Genomic DNA, 22,840 nt, shown 5'->3' on the forward strand with positions numbered 1-22,840 from the left:
GTGATAGTAAAATTCTCAGAGTTAATCTGATGATTTGGCATCATGCAAAATAGAGGTTTCCTGCCATTTAGGTGTAGTGATCTTTCATTCATGTCGTGCCAACTGAAGCCCATTGCAGTACAGTATGTTCCGGTTTCCATGACGATTCACAAAAACTTCTGTGGGAACATGCACCAAGGGTAATGAGGTGCTCTTGAGATCTGAGGGACAAAAGACTGAGTAAATCTACCCCTGCTGAAGGCCAGTAACAACAAGCCCAATTCACTTATGCTAGAACTCTTTAGGTTGTCCTACTAGCATGAAGCAACCTGATGGTCACAGAAATGACCCCTGTGTGCAAGAAGTAACCCCAGCTGTGGCAGAGCAAGTAGTACTATCTGAATCTGCTTACAGACCCTAAAACGGTGGCATCCATTGAAGACCGAACTTAGGGAAAGGGAGGAAATTAAAGAGAGAATGAATCCAGGGCTGTATACTGGCATCCACTCTTGAAACCTTTGTCAAGGAGAAATCAGTTGTGAAAGACAACAGGAAGAACAGCTTCACTCAGATCAGCTCAAACCCTCACTAAGTTTCACTGCTGGGGACTTGGGGCCTCAGACTTTGTCTGAGTGCTGGAGTACAAATTATCAGTGGTTCAATGCTCATCTCTTCTCCTCAGCTCTTTCCTCTGTTGCAAAAATTGCATATCTGAGAGCTGGGAGTAGGGAGTGGAATGAGATCAGAATTGCTCAGAAGCTGGTGGTGATACCTTTGAGGATCACAACACCAGTACTAAAAACTACCGTAGATTTTCATCACTTTTCAGAGAAACTGCATTCATTTTCTGCTTTGCCTTGATGTATCATATCAGATCTGTCAGATTCTGTTTCACATTATATCTGGCTTTGAAAATATTATCTTACCATTTCTTTCCCTGAAAGACTTTCCAACTAAAGTGAAGGAGTTTGTTGTGATTTTATTTTTTAGCTTGATTTAGTGCTCTGAAGCGAGCTCTCTGTATTTGTATATTCTTGCTGTTATTGAATTTAGCTCTTCTAGAAGAATAGCTTTTCAGGCTGTGTCTCCATTGCAGAAGAGATCTGATGTGAGCAGCTGCTCTCCTTCCATGGCATTACTCTGTCAACACGTTCACCTTACATCTCATGAAGCTGTCCTTAATCATAAAGAACAGTTCTTTCTCAGAGATCTGTTTCTTCCTGGGCATTTTTGCTGTGCTCGTTGTGATGGTATGAAGTTGTAGAGATGGGATTTTTCTTGTGGCATTTTCTTAATTGGGATTTGGACTGAGTCTGCTATCTTGTGTCAAATAAACTAATGAATATGGAACATGGTGCGGGCAGTTCAAATCATCATACAACTTTAAGTAGCCAATTTCTGTCAGTTCCTGTCAAAATTATACCTTTTTATAATTTTGGAAGGATTTCTTATAAAATACCAAAAATGTAGCTGAGCTGTAGCCCCCATATTGTGCCAGAACTTCAGCTGAATGTGTGTTGCTTAGTACTGATATGGAGATTTTGCATAATTTTTGGATTTCTAAAGGGAAGGAGGGGAGATGTCTGACCAGGTGCATGTCTGAAAACCTTTCAGCATTGTTAAATTGCTGGTATTTCAGTACAGGTCGCTGAACATTGATTGAAAGTAAGTTAAAAAGGATTACAGGAAGAACAAAATCTAAATTATGGACCTTAACATAATAGGTTTGTTCTTAACAGGTGTAGATTTTTGTGCCTATATTGACATCCACGGGATTACACCTTTTTAAAGCTTTTTGTCTGAAAAGCTTTTACTGGTAGATTATGCAGTTTATTGGAAACACAAAGATGAGAGAATTATTAATATTTGAAAATGAGCATTCATGATTTGGACTTGTCTTCTCATACGTGATATACTGTGTCCTAGTTTGTTTCACATTGTTTTTATTTTCTCCAATGTTGTTCAAAATCTACTGGAGAAATATTCTTGCTCTTGTCTATTTTTCAGGAGAAGGGTGTCTTTACCAAATGTTAGATTTTCAGCACACTATGGGATCATGCCAAAAGTAATCATTGCCCTTTTCAGTGTTTGGATCCTGGATTTCAGTTAATTGCTGTTATGTTATTTATTACTGTATTTTAGAAGACTTAGTAATACATATGTACTATGGCCATAGCAGTTCTGGAGTGGAGCTAAATTAATGGCAAATTCATGGAAGAGAGCTAACTGGCAAGAATAGCCAATAAATTCATCAGTCTAAATAACAGCTTAGGAAGGATTGTTCAATGTAGAGTTCATACAAAGCAGACTTAGACATGTCAGTAGAACAAATGGCATTAGGGATTTTTGTTCAGTAATTCTTTGATGTTCAAAAAGGTCAGCTCGATCTTCACAGTTGTAAGATATAAAGCCATTTCTGTGATCAACAATTTCTTGTTTCAGGCTCTCACCCCTAATAGTGTGGAACTGCTTTGAGAAAGAAGCTCATATTTTAGATTCAGATTTCCTGGATATCATATTTTGGCTGGCATGGTGTTAATTTAATTCTTAGAGTCTTGTAAGATGCTATGTTTTGGATTTTTGATAAAAATAATGGTGATAACATACTAATGTTTTCCGTTGTTGCAGAGCAGTACTCAAACAGAGCCAAGAATTTTTCAGCTTCTCATGCTGCCCTGCCAGTGAGGAGGCTGGGGGTGCCCCAGGAGCTGGGAGGGAGTACAGCCAGGCCAGGTGAACTAAATTGTCTAAAGGGACATCCCATACCGTGTGGCATCAGTGGCATCATGCTCAGCAATAAAAGCTGGGGTAAAGAAGAAAGGGGGGGGGGGGGGGGGGCGGGGAAATGACGCATTTGGAGTGATGCCATTTTTCTTCACAAAAAACTGTTACACATGATCAGCCCTGCTTTTCTGGAAGTGGCTGAACACCTGCCTGCCGATGCATGAATTCCTTGTTTTGTTTTGCCTGTGTGGATGGCTGTTGCTTTGTCTAGCAGGCTGTCTTTGTCTCAGCTCATGTGTTCTCTCCCTTTAACCTTTCCAGTTCTCCCCACCATCCCACCTGGGGAGTGAGTGGCTGGGTGGTGCTGAGCTGCCTGCTGGGGCTAAACCACTACACTGGAACATATTCCCATCATCTGTCATCACATCTGCCTCCTTCTCAGACATACAAACTGAGGTTCTATTCACCCAGTAAATGCATAAGCTAGATATCTCACCCAAAGTGTCACTCAGTCCTTTTACCCAATTGAAAGAAACAATATCAAGCAGGGGCAAGTATCTCACATCCTTAAAATGAAATGAAGTATATTTCAGAGGTGCCTGTTTATCTCCATTGATGATAGAAAATCCTAGTCTAGAGCACAGCTAGTCTTAGCTAAACTTTCAATATCTAACCTAGGTAGAATGATTCTATGCCTCTTGATCTTTACATCTAAGTTCACAATTTATCACTGAAGCTTCTCAGAAGAGTCGAGCCGTGAAGTGAAATTGCAGGAACGTTTGTTAAAACATCCTAAAAGCCATTCAACCATTCAGGAACTGAAAAGCACTTCTTTAGCTGGAGGTTAGGCATGTCCCCCATGTGAACCTTTCCTTAAGAATGTATGCGCTGGGCTCTGGAAGTAGTCTTTGAAAAACAATGTTCTTGAATCACCAGAGCTGTACCATATTGCTCTAAGAACACGTTATTTAAGTGACAGAACTTAAAAGAACAGGTAAAGTAAGACCTGAAAGCTTAACTTGTATTAGCTGTTGAAGCACTTGGAGAGATTCAAAAGAGATGAAGAGTGTCTTTGTAGACTGGAAACTGACCCAATAAAAAGGAAAGACAAAAACAGTCAGTAGAGTCACAATGGCATATCTCACTTACTGATGACCCTTTAATAAAAGATTCTGAAAGAGAGTCTGTCTGTAGTTCTTTTATTCTTTCAGTTTAGAGCATTAACTAGCAAAGTATGTGGAGATAGGAAGCTTTATGAAATGACTTTGCACTCAACAGAAGTTTTGCTCATGTAAAGGTGTTCAAGGCCAGGTTGGACAGGGCCCTGGCCAGCCTGATGTAGTGGGTGGCATCCCTGCCCATGGTAGTGGCACTGGAACTAGACAGTCTTTAAAGTCCCTTCCAACACAAGCTGTTCTATGATCCTATGATTCTATGATTATTTTTAATTAATAAAGTGAAGGATACAATTTATCAGCTAAGGGTAGAGGTAGTAAAGCTGCTTTCTGAAGATAAAGTCTATTTTGAGAACTTGGTGTACATATGTTCGAAAAGGTAGAAGTATGTTGAGTACAAAACCCACAGTGCCTTTCCCAGTGGGTTCTGACAGTTAAAATTGCTAGACCCTGAGAATGTCATGCTTGCTTATTTGTTCACAGACCAGGTTTAAGATGTTCTTTTACTCGGGCTCATAAAACAATCTGCATATTGATAAATGAGTTCTACAATATATTTTCACAGTTACTTTCTATAAATAAAGTAACATTAAAATAAAGTAATAGCAGCACCAAAGGTTTATGATAACTGCAATATCTCTTTTCTTGTGGTAATTGTTCAGTTATACAGACAATGAATTCTTTATGTATTTATGTTTTTAGAAGTCATTGTGTTTGCTCTTCCACCTGTACTGGAAGGTTACATGTAGCCCACGGCTGCACTTCTAGTCTTAACCAAACGCAGTTTTTCCAACTCTGTCATATTGGAGTTTTTTTTTGCCTTTTCCCATGCAGGATATATTTTTAATACTGCCGGAACTTAACTGGAAGAATGCCCTCATCTTCTGTTCCAAAAGATAACAACCTCACTGTCAAAAAAAAAAAAAAGTGCAAAACCATAGAAAAACATATTGTTATACCAGATTTTTACTTCTGGTTTGCTTGTCAAGAGACTGGCACATTCTAAAGGCAATTTCACTAGGCAGACACCTCAACCAAAATTTTAACTGACAGCCAAAAATTATCAGTCATGTCAATTTCATTTGTATTTCAAGTGAGTTGAAATAGAAAATATTTGTGCATGCATAGGAAATTCTACGACTCTCCTTTTTGTTTGCTATCTACTGTAAAAAGACTGCAGTTCATCTTCCCTGTCTTGCCAATGTTCAAAGTTGGTGTCAATAGCAAGGTCAACCTAAACTGATAGTTCAACAGAAAAATTAGGTAAAAAAAATAAAAATTTCCTCATAGCAAAGTAATCAAGCATAAGTATACTGGCAAGCTCTGCATAACATTGGTTGAGATTAGACTTTGTACAGTCCTGAACTATTTCTTGTTTGGTGAGTGGAAACAGCATCAGTGCAGCTGTGTTTTGTAGTCTCGGTTACCAAAGGAGTTTTGATGTGTAACTAGTCATAAAAGCAATGTTAATACTTTGTGATTAATTTGAAGTTGATTAAATGGTTATTTGCTTTACAGAACATACAAAGAAGCTGTGTAAGTGGCTACCATTTGTTCCAAAGGGCGCAAAATGTACAGCAATATCAGGAAAGCAAGCAACAGGAGAATGTTGGATGAGAAAGACAAAAAACAGTGTTTGTCTGTACTTTCCTCCAGTATTTCTTACTCTTCTTTACAGTTCTCTATTGTTTTCTTTCTTTTTCTCTCTTTTTTTTTTTTTTTACCTCTTTTCAGATTTCCATTGATATCTTCATGCTCATACCAATGTATTTTCTAGCTACTTTTACATATTCCTATGCTTTAATCCTAGATCTCTGCTTTTGAAGTGCCCTTTTGCAGTACAGATAACAGATTGCTCACTTTTGGGAGAGGACTTTAGGCAGAATTTGAGAGAATAAGCCAAATTTGAACTATCTCTTTGAATTACATCTTCTATGTAAAGCAACACATATAAAATAGTTAAAGAATATAACAATTGGTTTATTCGAGGGTGATATAACTGGTTCATATGCACTCTTCCATGCCATTCAGAAAGCAGCTGTCAGATTAAATAAAAATACATGATGAAAAACAACTCATCTTTTAAATTGATTTTAATCTAGCTGCATCCAGCTATAAAATGCTTCCCATTGATGATATGGCAAATAGTGTGAATGCAATTAGATATCAGTTCAATGTGCCTTCCAGAAAACAGGCTCCAAACCTTCCTGGAAATAACTTTCTTCTAGCTTAACTAATTTTTTTTTTTTTTAATATTTTTGAGATGTATGACATTCTAAAAATTTGTATGCTCTTTCTGAAATTAATACAAAAGCTTTAGTGGCTGGGGCAATAGATGTTTTAGTTTTTTAAAGAGTATTAAATAATTGTGGCAAGGCCTACTGTATATAAACTCTTCTGAAAACATTACTGAAGAGAATATTTATACACCATATTTTTGTCTTTCACCAGTCCTGGCAAATGGATGATACTGGAGAGTGCTGTAATAACTTTTTTTTCACATTATTTTAAAGGTACCATGATTTAAAGATAGCCTTCTGTTTGTATTTCTAATTTTTGTAGTATTTTGTGTTATATAAAAGAAAAAAAAACAACAATTTATTACAATTATTCACCACATATATCAAACTAAAAGTGGTAATCAGTCCATGAGCGTACCACATGCCATAGCTAAGTGAATCTGGAGCATCCTCTGGTAAAAGTGAGAGTCTTTCACCGAACATCTCCGCTTCAGATACTGATACTGTTAATTGTCTCAAACTGATTGCATGGACTGTTCTTTCTGCATTGAATTACAGGCTATCTTTAGGCATCCTCAGCCACTGTGCAGCTCTACAGCAGTGGTTTACTTTAGAAGATCCACAGATTAGTTACTGCATGCAATGCTACCTCCAGGAGGGCAAACAAGCACTTTCTAACATAGCAACAAAACTAAGATCAAAAGACCGAAAGCTACAAATGTGAAGAGCACTGAGGAAAGTCAACAGCGACTGCCTCTGGATGCCTCTTCTGTCTTTAGTTAGCCTCCTCCTGTTTACTGACCAACAAACCTCCTTCCTTTCTGCCATGCAAATGGTTTTGTCATTGCTGCAACAGCTTTAAAAGCAACAAATTTTAATTTCCAAGCTGATGCATCTGGATTTAGACAGTAGGACTACTCTTATTACACTACTTTTTTTTTTTTTTTTTTTTTTTTTTTCCCACCCAAGCCACTTTAGCTACTGGGAACTATATCAAAGCATTAAGTAAAAAACTGTCATTCATCTATTCTTGGTGTGAGATGGGTTCCTCACACGTTCTCACTGAAGTACAGAAGGAATTTGTTTTCTTTGGACTTTATCTTTTACTGTAATTATCTGAGGTATTAGTGGCTAACGAGATAGCGCCACAAAATGACAAGAGGTGAATGAAAATCAGACACACAGTTCTTCTCACTGCTTGTAATGCTTCTGCCCAGTCTTACAGCTGGTTCCTGATTCCCATTGGTTTCTAATAGTCCAGCAACAGGATGCAGCTGATTTCCCTGTCAGGTAAGAACCTAATGCATCTCAGGCTTGTGCAATAACTCAACTTATGATTAACTCAATGCTTTTGTGCTGGATTGAGGTATCTTCCTTTTTTGTCCAGCATGCTTCAGGGGCAGTCCAGTCCTAGAAGTAACCCTGCTGCTTACATTCTGTTGCCTCGCCCTCTGGTGTACTTGCAAGTCTGCTCAGTTACTGAACCTACCTTGACTTCAGATGATTTTTTTGTTGGTCTCTTGAGGTGGAACTACCTCTTGATTATTGCTTAATCTCAGTTGATTTGCCCTGCGGCATTTGGCTCTACTGCAATGAGGTCTGAAATTTTTACTGGAAAACTCCTGAGACTTTTTTCATCAATGAATTTTCACAGCAGAGTGACCCTATTGCATTCTCCCAGCACATACTAAGATTTCTTGAGCTCTTCGTTTATGGTACATTTAAAATCATTTGCTGACCTTACTTTGAATAAATTAAAGACGGTTTAGTCTATATATTTCTACATAGTGGCCATTTGTTCCAGTTATAGTTGTATGTATAACGGAAGTTAAGACTTCCTCTAGTTCCCTAAATTTATCGTTTTGGAGGAGAAGTGAATGACCTTTATTAATGTAGTAGTATTGCACATTTTTCCTTTCCAAGAAGTTTCTTTGAAAGTAGAGCTACAGGCATAATATATTACTGTGACTAAGCATAATGAAATATCACTTTAACAAAAATTATTTTTAGTTGTCACCTAATGATCCCTACCTTTAGTTTAAGTACTCTCCTTGGAATAACATGAGATTATTTTTGCCTGAAGGATACATGAAAAATACCTGTGATTTATATAAGCTAGCTTCTTTCCTTATGATTTTTGCCTATAGGACTTCAAACACTTACATACTTCTAAAATGTATTGATTCATTTGACATCCCCTGGAAGTCAGATGTAATTATAAAAAATTGAAAGCATTTGTTTTCGGGAATACTTTTTTGAACTATAGGAGGAATACAGTGCTCATGCTAGAATGATATGATTCTGATATGGAATCTCATGAGGATTATGATGATAAGTGCATAATCTAATGCTAAATGCATTCTGCCCCCTAAAGACAATCAATGGATAGCCACAGTATGACACCTTAACATCAATAGATGAGTGAGCTTCATTTCTCTGATTTTTAAACTGCTGTTGATAGCAATGAGATACTTTTCATGTTCTTTGTAAAACACTATCCTTGGGTGGAAAGATGAAAATATGCAAATGGAAGATATTTTGAGTCTAAAAGCATAAATTTACACTAGGTCACCAAAAATGCACTACAAAGTTGACCATAGTGACTACATATAAAGTGCATTTAAGGGCTGGCTAAACAGGGATAAATCTTCCCGTTTTTTTTTTTTTTTTTTTTTAATTTGGAGATGGAAATAAATCCTTCCCTAATTCATTTGTGGGCTTGGGGGTTTCATGCTTTTTTTATTTTGTTATTTTTTTTTCCCGTAGCAATAGGTGATAGATTACAGAAATTACTAATTATTTTGTAAAGAGCTCTTCTGCTCTCTTTCATGGCCTTTAGTCTCCATTTAATGACATACTTTTTGTTACCTGCATGGACTAAGCATGTAAGGAAAGAAGAGTCAATATAAGGTATAATTTAATCTTGTAATTTTTAAGTTTGCACAGATTAAAAACTTCACTTTTTGAGGACAAATGAAAGGACTGGAATGTTGATTTTATGGGAGTTACTGTTCTTGTTGAAGACAAATGTATTTCATTTGTAGTAGATTCTAGCAGTGTGTATTTATTTTAGATTTATTTGACACATTAAAAAGCACCCATCCAAGGCTGGAAATGCCTTTGACATTTATTGAAAATCCAAGCGTACTCTAAGCAATTGTTTCTTTCCATAATTATACAGCCTAGGACTCAGCAAAGCATGTATATAACTTCAAGTACACACTTAAATGCTCTGATGGATAGGACAACTAGGCTACTACATGGCAGTGAGAAAGCATGAAACGGAAAGTTCATATTCTTTTCTCTGTTTGAGACATTCTGGCAGGGCAAAGAAACCTGAAATTGGACAAATTTAACTGTGTGGATGTGGGACCAACAGAGCCAGATTTTATTTCATGGTGTCTTAGAACATTGAAGAAACAGGAAGAGGCATTTGGCAGGAACTCACCATCCTGCCACAGATCCTTTGGCTCTTACAGTAACTGGTGAAAATGAGATCAGACGGAGAAAGGAGAAGTAAAGACCCAACATGATCTATGAGAGCTTAGGATCTGATTCTGATTAGGGAGTTATAAGAAATATCCTTACTCTTGCCTCAAGCGTAGTTCAGACAAATGCAGTGTTACAATATTCAGAGTCAGGAAAAAGTGTCTCACAAAGATTGTTTATTGTACTACTTCCACATGCTCTGTTTCAGTAGTCTTAGATTAATGGCCAGATTTTTATTTTATTTTATTTTATTTTATTTTATTTTATTTTATTTATTTATTTATTTATTCTTTGTAGATCTAACATATTCTCAGGGACCTAGATAAACACAAAATGATATTGAAAATCTAGTAAGTTGCCTACAAGTTCATTGAAATGGCAATTACCAATACCACTAAAATGATAGTGCTGGTAGTTCATGTTGGACCGTCATGTAGTCTGGAATGTTTTTTCAGGTATGAACTCAGACACAGGAACTCAAACAATGTAAAACTTATTCAGTATTAATCTATCGCATTTATACTGCAGTTTCTTGGAAGCCAGTGCTGACACGTCTACATGCTGTCCTGCTCTGTCCTGCATTCAAGCCTTGTATGTAAACCCACTTTCTTTCTAGAACTATTTTGAGAAGTTTCTGTAAACCTCTTGCGGGGATGGCCTCAAGTTGCACCAGGAGAGCTTTAGGTTGGGAATGAGGAAACATTTCTTCTCAGAAAGAGTAGTCAGGCATTGGAACCAGTTGCCTAAGGAAGTGATGGAGTTACCGTCCCTGGGGGTGTTCAAGGAAAGGTTGGACCCGGCGCTTAGGGAAATGGTTTTGTGGGTGACACTGGTATTGGGTGATGGTTGGAACGGATGATCCTGAAGGTCCAACCTTAATGCTTCTATGATTTTATGATTCTATTCTTTCACTTTTTTTTTTTTTTTCTTTTTTCCTGCAGGGGTATGCCACTGCAGGATGAAGTACAGCATGAAGGTACAGCCATGACAGAAAAGAAAGATATATATATATAAAAAAAAAGCAAACAAACAACAACAAAAAACTAATTTCTTACAGCTAAAGGATGTTAATTTCTCAACCATGCCTGTAAGGAAGGGTTCCTAAGCTGGGTCTGCTGAGCTGCAGTCATTTATTAGGCATCTGTTAGTGCCAGGTTGCCAGCTGGGGAGACTATCTGCCTTTTACTGCCCTCTCAAAGCAATAGAGTTTGATAAGGGAAGTCATGGGTAATTTTGAGAGTTGGTTATCATCCACTCATCGAAAAGTGTAATATGTAAAAGGATTCAGGAAGTGGGGCTGGGAGTCCTTCAAGGGTTCCATAGTTATGGAAAGATCTGAGTGAGAAACAGTTGTTCAGCATTCTATAAAAAAAACCAAAACAGTATATTAAAAATAATGCTGTCCCAGCTCAGGATAAAAAGTCAACTTTTAAAATTATTTTTTCACAAAATTAAGTTGTTCTTGGTTTGAAATAAAATTAAATAATTCTATAATATCTATCAGTTTTGTCTACTTTTGCATTGCTATAGATAGATTACCCCCCCCCAAAAAGAAAAAAAAATTAAAAAAATTGACATCAGACAAATTCATGTTTCAGTCTAAGAAATTAAAAATAAAATTGTAGCTTTCTTTCTGGAGTTTTCAATGTCAAAGGCAGGCTTTATTTAACTTGCATTTTCTTTCAAAGAAATTCTTTAATAAAGATACTGTGTATCACCCTAGAAAGACTGCAAACTTTGTTGTTCTGGGATGAAGATGTCCTACCTTCACCTTAAATGACACATTGGACTGACTTTATTAGAAAGCCCTTTCTTATGTATTGGTACAATATTTTCATTTGTTTAAAGGATTAAGAAAAGAGGTAGCAACTCAAGTGGAGCATCTGAGATGCAAAGAAGTAAATAGTGGATACCAAGAAACAAATCCAGAAAATGAATCAAAGACGAGAATTCTTGTACTAGAATTCTTATATCTGCAGGCCTTTTCAGTTTAATAAATACAGACAGATACTGCTTCAACAGCATTGATGTTAAGAGATGGAGACAATTGTATTCCACTATGTCCAAAGCCTGAAAGTCTTTTTTTTTTTTTTCCCCCCCGAAAAAGGAGATACTGTCAAGAAAGGAGATAAAAAATGTAGCTATTTTGAAATGTTGAAGAGACTCTAGGCAGTGGACTTTTATTCTCAGTTTAATGAAATAAGCTATTGCCTATGCATCCATTAAAACACAAAATACATTAAAACACAAAGTAGATATAACAGCTTAATTGTTACACAGGATAAGGACTAAATAGCATAGTAGAAGCTGAAATAGAATCATAAGTTGATTTATAAGTCTCAAACTAATGTCAATGCTTATTGCCATGTGGCGTAAATTAATATAAAACTGTTGCTGCAGTGTTTCTGCTTTCATTTTACCTTTTCCTTCATCTTCATCTTCTTCTTTTTTTTTTTTTTTTTTTTTTTTTCTTCCAGTGGTATGAAGTACTCTTGTAAAGCTGTATCACTTTCCTCTTGACATTATCTGCTGTAGCTGGAAAGTTCTTATGAGAGGGAAGTGCAGATGTTTTCATGGAGGCTCTTTGGGTAGTGTTTGCATGTAGAAGATATATGGTACTCACCCTCCAGCAATCTTATCTCTTTAGATCCTTAAAATAGCGTGTAAAAATAAGCAGATGCAAATACTTGAGGATACATAGGGAAGCCTATGGAAAAGAGAAGAGTAGAATTACACCACTCCATTATATAGATTTCCAAGTGGCTACACAGCTACTAACAGATTTTCCACAATAAATGTTTACAAAAGTTGTGAAACAGGAGAGTAGATGAGCTCAAGAGGAGGAAGAATTTAATAATGAACAGTATAAAAATGATACAGACATTTGCCCTATTGTCTAAAAACTTAGTCACAGTTAACTTCTGATATATAGGTACTGCAGGAGAGTAGAGGTGGCCACAACTTTCATGGAGATTGGGCCACAACTATTCCTTCAAATGATGATTGCCAAAACCAGTAAAGGCTCTCAAAACAGAAAACTCAAGATTTACTAGGCAAGAAGGCTTAGAATAAAGGATTTGACATCAAATCTTCCTTACCTCTCCTCCCCTGCTGGCCCACTCTGCTTGTAGAGTGGATCCTGCTCTGCTGTCATTCCAGCGATTTTCATCAGCTTCCTGAGTTGCAACAATTTCTGCATTGTTTCTTCTGAACCTCTAGGAAAGTCTTTTTATCATCAGCTCTGAGGTCTGGCTTTCAGCCTCTTCCCTGCTTGTCTCAGGAGTCTCTTAATCTTTGCTTTTGCTGGAGGCACCTAGCTTACTGTGTCTGCTCTGCTCCATCCTGCAATCAAAACCATCCGCTCCGAGACAGGCATCCACTCCCATCCAGGAGGCTCCACACCTGTTCTCAATAGATCGTATGCAGTATACGTGCTGCAACTGGCAAATGATAAAAACAGAATGGATGCCTTTCATCATCCTCCCATTGACCATTGAGTGATGCGTTAACATGGCAACACTATAGGAGAGGTAGCTGTGCTGTGAATTTGAGGAGTCTGGTGGTACCGGGAGTCAAAGCAGTGAAAGGAAGACCTGTAAGTGGAGTTATAGTGTGCTATTTTGCCCAACATTTAGGAAGAGGTGGAGAAACAGAGATAACAGCTAATTAAGGAGATGGATCTGAAGGTCTGTTTCCTTTCATAGTATATGAATATTGTACCAATTGTTTGTGTTAAAGGGTTTTGGCTGCTGTTCCCTGCATATTTACCGAGTGTGGGAGACCAAGCCTCCTGTTCCAAGTAATGGTGAATGATAAATTACTACTTCCAGGTAAATTCTTCCTCCCTCAGATGACAACAGAAAGGACCAGAATGATGGGTAGAGCCTGTCACTTGGTGATATATTTTTATTAAATAAACAGAATAGTTCACCTATCTTTTAAAATGTAGCTTATAATAAAATAACTGAAAAGAATCAAAATAAAATGCTTCTCAGCTTGATTGATGATTATCTAGCTTACTCATGTTTATAGAAACTTGGGGAAAAAAACAAAGCCAAAACCAGAAAAAAATATAGCCAACCATCATAGAATGAAGTATAGCAGGCTGAAAAAGAAATTTTGAGTGAACAAATTTACAATTGACCAAAGCATAGCTGCCATCTGTCCTTCAAATAAATGAGAATGCAGCTGCTCAATGATGTTACATTAGACTAATGTACCAAGGACTACCAGACTAAATGATGGCATCTGAGTCATCTGGCATATATGAAATAGACATTGAAATAAATCACTGTCCCAGAGCAAATATCTCTTAAAAAACAAGTGATCCTGGCTGAACATTTATTCTTGATCAGTTCCTTGTCTCCCTCTCTGCTCTGTAGTTTTAGTACCTATTGTGTACCCACACACTGATTGTATATGCCACACACATGTTGTGTAGATTAAGATAAGGTACATGTTTCTCTAAAGATCAAAGTGATTTAGTGACTTAGTCAAAACCAGTATGAAAGGGAGTGGGTCACTTTTAGCTCTTTGACAGTTCTGGTTTTATAAGTAGCTCACATCATTAGAATATTAACGTATTACAGTGAACTTAATTACATGAAACAGCAAGATTGTAAGGAAAGGGTTTTAACTGTAGCTTCTGGATCTACATTGAGTTCTATAAACACAGAAAAACAGATGATTGATTTCCTTTCCTTTTCTTTTGTAAAGGAACCAAAATCATTTTATCCAAAGCTCTTTTTATTGGGATGTATAGACAGATAACATTTTAAAATGCTTAGTCTTAATGTTTAAGTGAGGGCATCTTGTTGCATGTGTGCCAGTGTGGTTGGTGCGTTTTGCTTCCACATTGCTTTCTGAAAAACAAATAGAAGTAATTTGAGAGAAAGAAGACCTCACAGACAGAACCTGACCTGGACTTCACTTAAAAACACAAACCTTGTGGAGAAGATAAAATCTATGCTTTGAAAGATCTTACTTTAAAATGTAAAGCTTTCTCCCACATCAATGTCAATGATGAAGAGCTTATTTCACAGAGGGTTCTGTTTTTAATTGTAGGTCACTACATCAAATTCCAGAAGATAAATGAACATGGAACAAATTTGTACTGGCTCTGTCAATAACTAATCTGACATTAGCATTTTAGCTCTTGGACAAAGGCAGCTTTGAGTTCCAGAGAAGATGACGAAAGAGCCTTTTCTTTGTGTTTAATTCAAATGTTAAATGTCTGTCCGCTCAAGCACTACGTTATTAATTAAAAAGAAAAAAAGGTTGGTGTTTGCCTCTTTTCCAGAATATGCACACATGCTGCTTTACTGAGACCTTTACAAGCTGCTGTTGGCTAGCCATACACTCCTGAGGCTGTTTTATTATTGTTCACCCTTTCTGCAGAAAACAAAATACAGCAACTTATGCCATGACATTTTGTGACATTTCCAGATATGAACATCTGGGAAGTTTAGTGTGACAGTGACAGCAAAGCTGACAATGATTTTTCCATGCCATGTACAGCCTGGGCATCTGCAGTCATTGCCTTTTCATTTTATTTTCCTCTCCCTCCTTTTCTCCCTCTTTTTCCCACCCAAAAGATTAATACAGCCCTTCTCTATTTTGGCCTTGAAGATAGAATAATATCCCACATTTATTTCAAAGCTATGCATAGAGCATTGTATGTGAAGTGTATCACAAAGCAGTTCAGAGCAAAAGGGAAGTGCATTCCAGCTAGCAAGAGGAAGCGCAGCTGCACAAGTTGGTCTAATTGCAGACATTGGGTGGATTTGATCATCAGATGTCTACTCTGCATAAAATGTAAGTTAAACAGCTAAACATTAATTACTTCTATTATTGCATTTATATATTGAGATGAAAGGGGAAAAAAACCAACAGCCCACACATCTTGGGTATTACGCCAAAGGAGGGGAAAAATAATAAAAAAGAACAACAACAACAATAAAAAGCCAAACAGTTGCTGTATTTGAATTGTAAAATGTCTGGTTTATCTGAGGAAAGATTCTCTGGAGGAATATAATGCTTTTAAAAATGCCTCAAACCACAATACAAATGCAGGTGTTTAATAAAATAATGTAAAACAAATCAAAGTATACTGAAACTTTTCAGAAATGTTATCAGTATCATGTCAAATTAGAATGGCATTGATAACCATTGGTATGGGGGACTGTATGGAGTTACAGATAGCAAAGGACAGGGTCATGTGCCAGCTATGTATGTTCATGTTGAATTTAAGTTCTGCATTTAGCAACCTGTCTAAAAGAGGAATTTTTGATGTTGTGAAATTATGATTTGCTGTGGCCTAATGGTGTGAGGCACAAACACTTAGTCAACATGTCGTTATGTCAACTTCATTTTCAACTTAAACTATTTCCTTGCCTTTTCTGGTCTCTTAGATGTCTAGAGAAATAGTGTTCCGTAGGCAACAGTTTCTCTGTTGTAGTGAGAGTCAATACTGAGTGCCATATGGACAAAACAAAAGCTGTATAATATGTCTAGTGTGTTTTTACATTTGCAACCACAAGGTCATGTGAAAGCTTCAAAAAATTGTAGCAACCAGGACTTAAAATCATACGGTGGCTTTCAAAGATAATTTCAAAGACTGATGCCTCGGACAAATACCTCACTATCTTAGAAAAAAATAATTCAAATGTAAGATTTAATATCCATCTTAATTTTTATCCTTTGAGAACCTCTATTTCAGCACAGAGTGACAGCTAAACTAGCTTATATGTAATTATTTTTGTTTGGATTTAGTAGGCAAACACTGTTTTGTGTTTGGCTATGTTTATACACAACACTGATCTTGCACATATTTTCCCTACAATGAATGGCCTTGAAATATTTATATTTGTAGTGTTGATTTCAAAAAAAAAAAAAAAAGTGTAAAGAGCTAGAAGAATCTAAGATACAAGAGGAAAGTAATATCTGTTAGGTGAGTGTTTTTCTAATATCTTCTAGGAAATCTTATATTCATTTTATTTAGAATTGCTTTCTTGGGAGAATATAAACAGACATATTAAATCCAGTACACTATTCTTTCCCAGAATGGGCAGTATTCCTAGAAACAGTGCCAGCTCTCTGGACAGAAAAATCTCTTCCCAGTCTTTATTATCAGAGATCTTCTGAACGAGATTTTCACAAGATTTTCTCTTCTTTGAAAAATATTGCAGTTTCCCTGCGTTTCATTTGAAAACCTCTGTAATAAGTTCATTTATTAGAATATTCCCTGGAAGCAAATGCTAAAGGAATGTGGTAGCAGAGTGCAAAGGCCATAACATGTGAATTGGAAGCAGAGTTGGCAGATTGGACTCACGGAACAGCTCCTTGCTGAGCCAGGAAAGCTGTTACTCCTTGAGGAACAGCCGAGCTGGAGGATGCTTCTGCAACACATTCTGCTGAGGGACTCCCCGGCCAAGAGGCAGCAATGACTTCTGAGGTGATTTTCTACCTTATCCTAGAACTATATAATGAATCAGAGGGTATGCTTCTAGTCTGCCATTAGACAGTGGTCATTTCAGCCTGAGACAATTCTGATAATTTCCTTACCCAGCTGATATTAAAACAAAGGAGATTATAATAATTATAATTAGATTATAATAATAATAATAATTTTAGCTTGGAGGTGGCCTGATCAATTAGATTCCATGAAGGGTTTCTCTTTTGCCTCTTCCCCCTTCCCATTCTCCTCCCCCGCTTTCTCTTCATTTGAAACTGTCATGCATCTTTCTTTAACTTTCCAAGGTTCTTTGTCTTTTTCTCTTTGCCCCTTTTTTATCCTGCTGTAAACCTAAGCAAATTGATAGAGCATAGCCCAAATACAACTGTCAACAGCCTTCCGAGAGGTTTGCTTAGAAGACAGCAGGCAGCAGACCTGTATTTTCTGCTTCACAGTATGGGGATGCAGCAAATATGACCAGCTGTTCCATGGAGAGTTTTGGCACTGCTAAACCATTTTGCACAATGATGCCCTGGCCTAGCCCCAAACTGTCTCTCTCTTAAGCTCCTTTACACAGTATGCTGGAGAGCTCTTTTGGCTGGGGAATGCTGTGTCCCTCTTCCCCCCAGCCCAGCCCCTACACATCTTCTCTACAGTTTGAGCCAACTGTGGAAAAGAAATATTCTTTCTATTGCTTTCTGTTGCTTTTGGCCTGTGCACATCAGTGTCAGCAAATACAAGGTTCTCTGTGTCCCCTTCCCTGGCTGGTGGCTGTTTCACAATGTTGCATCATCTAAAACACCTATTTTGTATTTTCAGCTTGGCTAAGTGACCCACCATTCACCCTGGTCTTTGCTTCCTCATTAGTGGCAAGAACAGCAAGTTTGTTCCTATTCATTTCAGCTCTGATTCTTCCATTCCTAGGCATTTCTCCTGAAGTTTTCACATTTCTGAACTGACAAGTGCTTTACAACATATCTAGAGATGCTACTGCTCTTATGGTGTGTCTTCTCCCATCTGTCTTCATGGTTGTAATCTCTTCATAAAGGCATTTTTTTTTTTGTAGTTAAACTCTGAACTAGTTCTCAAATTGTTTCTCATGTCTCTGTGTGAATGTTGCTACACAAACTCAGCTGAACTCCATGTACTGTGTTAACCAAGTTTGTGCATGTACCTTGGTGGAAGTTTAAAAAGTTTTAAAAAAATCCCAGTAAACAATTCTTGCATCTGTTATGGCCCCTGGATGCTAACACAGCAATGTGTGGGCATTATGGTTATCTGTGGGTGACCAGGCTGTAATGCCACAGGCACAGACACTATCTGAAACCCTTTTAGTACCCATGTAACAAGCTGCCACCCTAGCAAGTACCAGTGCAGACAATATACCAGAACTGAATATGAAGTAGGAAACTGAATGCAGTGAGAAATGTCTCAAACATTCTGGTGATTGTGTCACAGTTAATCTGAAATAGAACACGGAAACATACAGAGTCAACCAAAGTATAAAGTGATGTTTGAAAATATTTTGGCTTCTTGTGGAGTCTGCAGCTAAAAAGGTTCACTTAGGTTGTGACCCTTTTGCTATACCTTCAGGATGCTTGTTGTAGTAAGTTTAGCTGAAACTAAAAACGTTAGCTAGTTTCTTGTGCCTTACTTATAAGAGAGACTCCCATAGGTTCTTTGAAAGAGTATTTTTGCTTTTTGTTTTGTTTTGCTTTGTTTTAGAGAATAAAGAACATACAGAACAATCCATTGAACTAAAACTGGGAATTATATCACACTGCTTTTAAAACTGCATGGACTGCAAAGTATTTATTAAGCTAGTTTTGTTAAGTAGCTTGAATATGAGTTTTGTAAAAACAATTTGGCTAAGTATGTGATATAGAAGAGCACAAGAATATTACAAAAATCAAAATAAAAAAAAAAAAAAGTCGACTTTGTGTTTTTTCAGACCATAGGACAAATGACAACTGTTAGGTTTGGTTTGAGTGCTTGTTCTGTCAATCCATCTATTAGGGGTCTTACTGAGACATTGCCTGGGACTGTACGTACACTGTTAAACTCTGATTTTCCCTCTGACACAACTCTAGCTTTCACCCTGCAGCTCAGTATTATTTTATGCCATGTGTTAATTTCTTGCATGAATGCCTTATTTACCTTCATTTAGAGTATGCTGCAGGTGGAATCAGAACAGTACTTACTGGCAATATTTTTGGTGGCAAAAAACTGAAGGACAGCTCAGGGTCTTGCATAGCTCCAGGGTATCACCACTGAGAAAGCAATTTGGAGGTGTGATTTGTCATTAAGGAGGACTGGTTTCTTAAACACTCATGCTTCACAGGACTAACCACTAGTATGAAGTTTAGCAGTCTCTTCAAAGCAAGCAGATCTAGCAGTTTCTGGGCCCCATCCAAAAGTCACTCAAGGCAACAGGAGTCTTTCCTGGAATTTCAGCCAGTTTTGATCAGGCCCTCAGAAATATTTCTTTTTGTTTGAAAGTGTGGGGTAAGGACAGCTGAACTGTTGGTGCTAAAAGTACAAATGTATGTAATAACTGAGTTGGTAAGATGCAGTATTTATTGTACATTGTTCTGCTTTATGAACATTACAGAAGTTGTATACAATTTATATTATTTTTCTTATAACTCAGATGTACTGAATTTAGTAGTTGTACTTATAGTGGATATTCAACAAGGGTAGCTAGGCATGAATATAAATTAATGCATTCAGTGCAGCGATCTTTGTAGGAGATCCTTTCAGTACTGTACCATGTGAAGGGATCATTCTTTTTCAGTTTCTTATTGTTTTCTTTTGTTACTTGAGTAGGTTTTGATTTTGAAAAAGGTCTTTTAAACGCTTGCTCTGCATATATGAGTTTTCCATCATCTTGGAATCTTTGCATTTGTTTTGGTCTGCCAGCATTTAATCCTGTATTAATACAAACAATGGAGCAGGTATTTTCCAGATAGTCTCAGGTACACATTTCTTCAGTTAGTTTTAATGGCTAAATATACAGTTAAATTTCCTAAGCTGTTTGGGCAATGTTACATTTATTTTTTATATTTTTCCTTTTTCTCCTTGATCATTCTCTTCAAAGGCTGATAAGTCTGCTTATCGGTGTTTAAAAGTGTCTTCAGTAATAGAGTTATTTTATGTTTGTGTCTAGGTGTGTTAATGTGTTCTTGTAGTACTGGGTCATTATTAGAAATTCTGTTATCAGATGGGTATCACATGGGTATGAATGCATGTATACATATAGATTATTCATATTTACATATATAGGTTAAACTGAAGGGATGCAAGACACGGACTCCTGATGGCTCTTGAACAGAAGACATTTATTGCCCTTTTTCACTACTACATATACTTTCCCCGTAGCCCCACGCGCTGTCCACGCACCTGAATCTGTCATACAATTGGTTAGAGACCCTCAGAAACGTGCCTCGAGCCAGCCAGCAATTGGCCACTGCCCAAAGCTCATCTTTAACACTGTAGCCAATTTACTTTATCTCAACCTTGCTCAAGTTTTTGGTTCTACCACTGTTTTCCTCATTATCTCTAACTCAGGAACGTGTGAAACAGCACAAAGCTCCCTGTGAATTCCTTTCCCACATTAAACCAAGTTAGTGACATTGGAAAAGGAATATAGGACGTAAAGTATTCCTATATTACCTTCTATGCCATGTGTTTCTCCTTGTTTCTCTTTCTTAGGAGTGCAGAAGCATATTTTGCATTTGCCTTGAGGATGAATGCAGGGGCTGCTTACAACTACAAAAGTAAAACCACAAGGAAATACCTTAAAAGTTAAGCATTTACAATAATAATATACTTGAACAGTATAGATCTTGCTGTCATGATGCACCATACAAGTCAAAGGTTTAGCACAATTTATATGAACACTCATGCTTCAGGGCATAAACTGACTTCTAAATTCAGATTTAAGAAGAAACTTTACTTATTGAAAGGTTATTCCATAATTACCAATTTCATGGTTTCTTGCCCTTTTTGTCTGAAGCATCTGATGCTGGCCACTGTCAGAAAGAGGATATTGTACTAGATGAATTGGTCTGAATCAGTATGACAATGCTTGTATTTGTTATTGTGAGGAAATGATCATTTCTGTGGGTATCGTACCAATAAGAACACTTCTACCACGTAGGCACTAGACTGAGAAACAGTCTTTGATAACACGTTTACACAGTGTGATGATTTTAGAATGCACAGCCATTATCCAATGTTCTGCTCAAGCTAAGGAATTTCAGACAAGAAGAGCTTATGACTTCTTCAGGAAAACAAACCTGAATCTTCTCCCAGATTTCATATTTTTCCCACAGTGATTTCTATAAATTAACTTTCTAGATGATATGGTAATGTAAATAATAAACTGTAATAACACTAATAATTTATTTATTTATTTATTCTTACTTTCAGTAGTAGTGGCAAAACTAATAGTCCCTTTAAAGTAAGGAGTTATGCATTAGAGAGAAAGAGATATGCATCCATAGCAAATATTTCTGTGACAGTTTACAAAGGCGGCTTTGACATTTGTGTGTGTGTTTTCTTCTGTAACTACTTCCTCCACTAGGTGTCCCAAATACAAGGAATTACAGATTCATGTGTTCTAGTTTTAAACACTGACATTTTTTCCCCAAGTCAAGTATTCCTGTTTAGACATATCCAGTGTTAATTTTGCTTCCAGTTAAAGGATTTATGGCATCCCAGCCTAAGTCCTATTAAAAAAAAAAAAAAAAAAAAGTGGGATTAAGTATACTATTATCATTATTAATTATTATTGATTATTATTATCGATTTTTGTCTCACATACATGTAAAAAATTACCTCCAGGACATCAATGGGGCCTCTGTAAACACACAGCTGCAGGACTGCTCAGAGTTGAGGTAAATAGCTTTGAAGAATTTTGTTAGAACTGTCTTCCTTAAGATCTAGGAGAAATAAACAGTCAATCCTTGTCATAGAGCAGAATCTGACTCTTCTGGTACCTTTGCATCAAATGATTCTTGAACTTTCCAAAAATCTGTGAGAAAATTGCTCCAAATTCTCCCTAAAAAAAACGCATGAAAACAATAAATTGTTGGACATGCCTCATACTTCTGTACTGTGGAGAAAAAAGCTCCCCATTAATGAGGCCTCATAAACCTGTAAAATTAAAGCCTTAAACCTGTAAAAATGTTTGGCAAGCACCTTGGTTTATCATTGCAGCTTCAAAGGTAGCAGACAAAATATATGTACTGTATGCCATTTGTGAGGACAGAACAGAATGATGGAAACTCCTGCTGAGAGGGAGCAAAGATGACCAGATCTGCTTGGTCATAAAAGTTATTCTTTGGCAAGCTTGCAGTTTAGAATCTCAAATTATTAGGTCCTTTTGGCATGTTATCATTTTCTTAATGATAATAAGTTTACAGATTTTGTTGATGAGGTCACTGCAGGAGCACAGAAAAGAATTTAAATCCCTAATTGCTGAGGGACAGTTAGCAGCTAGAGCACCTTTACAAACAGCTCTAGATGCTGCAGTTACCACCTTATACTCAATGGAAATTTGTGGGCTAATGAGCCACTCTCTTCTTGGCTCTGGAGTTCTGAGATCCCAGGAGCAGTGTTGTCAACAAAGGATGATCTTCTGTTTGGATGATGGGAATTAGTTCTGCATGAAAAACGGCAGTGTCCTTCACACTTTGGAGGATTCCTTTGCTGCAATTTATTCTTTCAATGTGTATATGACTGCAGAAAAAAAAAAAAAAAGAAAAAAAAAAGAAACC

At 37.0% G+C, this 22,840-nt stretch overlaps 1 protein-coding gene across 2 annotated transcripts in view; it reads left to right on the top strand.

Moving 5' to 3' along the window:
* NKAIN2 (sodium/potassium transporting ATPase interacting 2) overlaps window positions 1-22,840 on the top strand; it is a gene marked incomplete at its 3' end in the record, with an annotated part of 585,648 nt that overhangs the window by 49,300 nt on the left and 513,508 nt on the right. The window contains exons 1-3 of one of the 2 annotated variants that reach the window (XM_083831382.1): window positions 7,336-7,408; window positions 10,136-10,198; window positions 10,549-10,583. In XM_083831382.1, the coding sequence (XP_083687508.1) occupies window positions 7,387-7,408; window positions 10,136-10,198; window positions 10,549-10,583 (120 nt within the window). In that variant the 5' untranslated portion in view covers window positions 7,336-7,386. Of the gene's footprint in view, window positions 1-7,335; window positions 7,409-10,135; window positions 10,199-10,548; window positions 10,584-22,840 lie in introns of those variants that run through there. The other variant, XR_014582403.1, reaches the window with a different exon arrangement.

The sequence above is a fragment of the Anser anser genome (genome assembly GCF_964211835.1).
Source record: "Anser anser genome assembly, chromosome: 3".
Taxonomy (NCBI): domain Eukaryota; kingdom Metazoa; phylum Chordata; class Aves; order Anseriformes; family Anatidae; genus Anser; species Anser anser.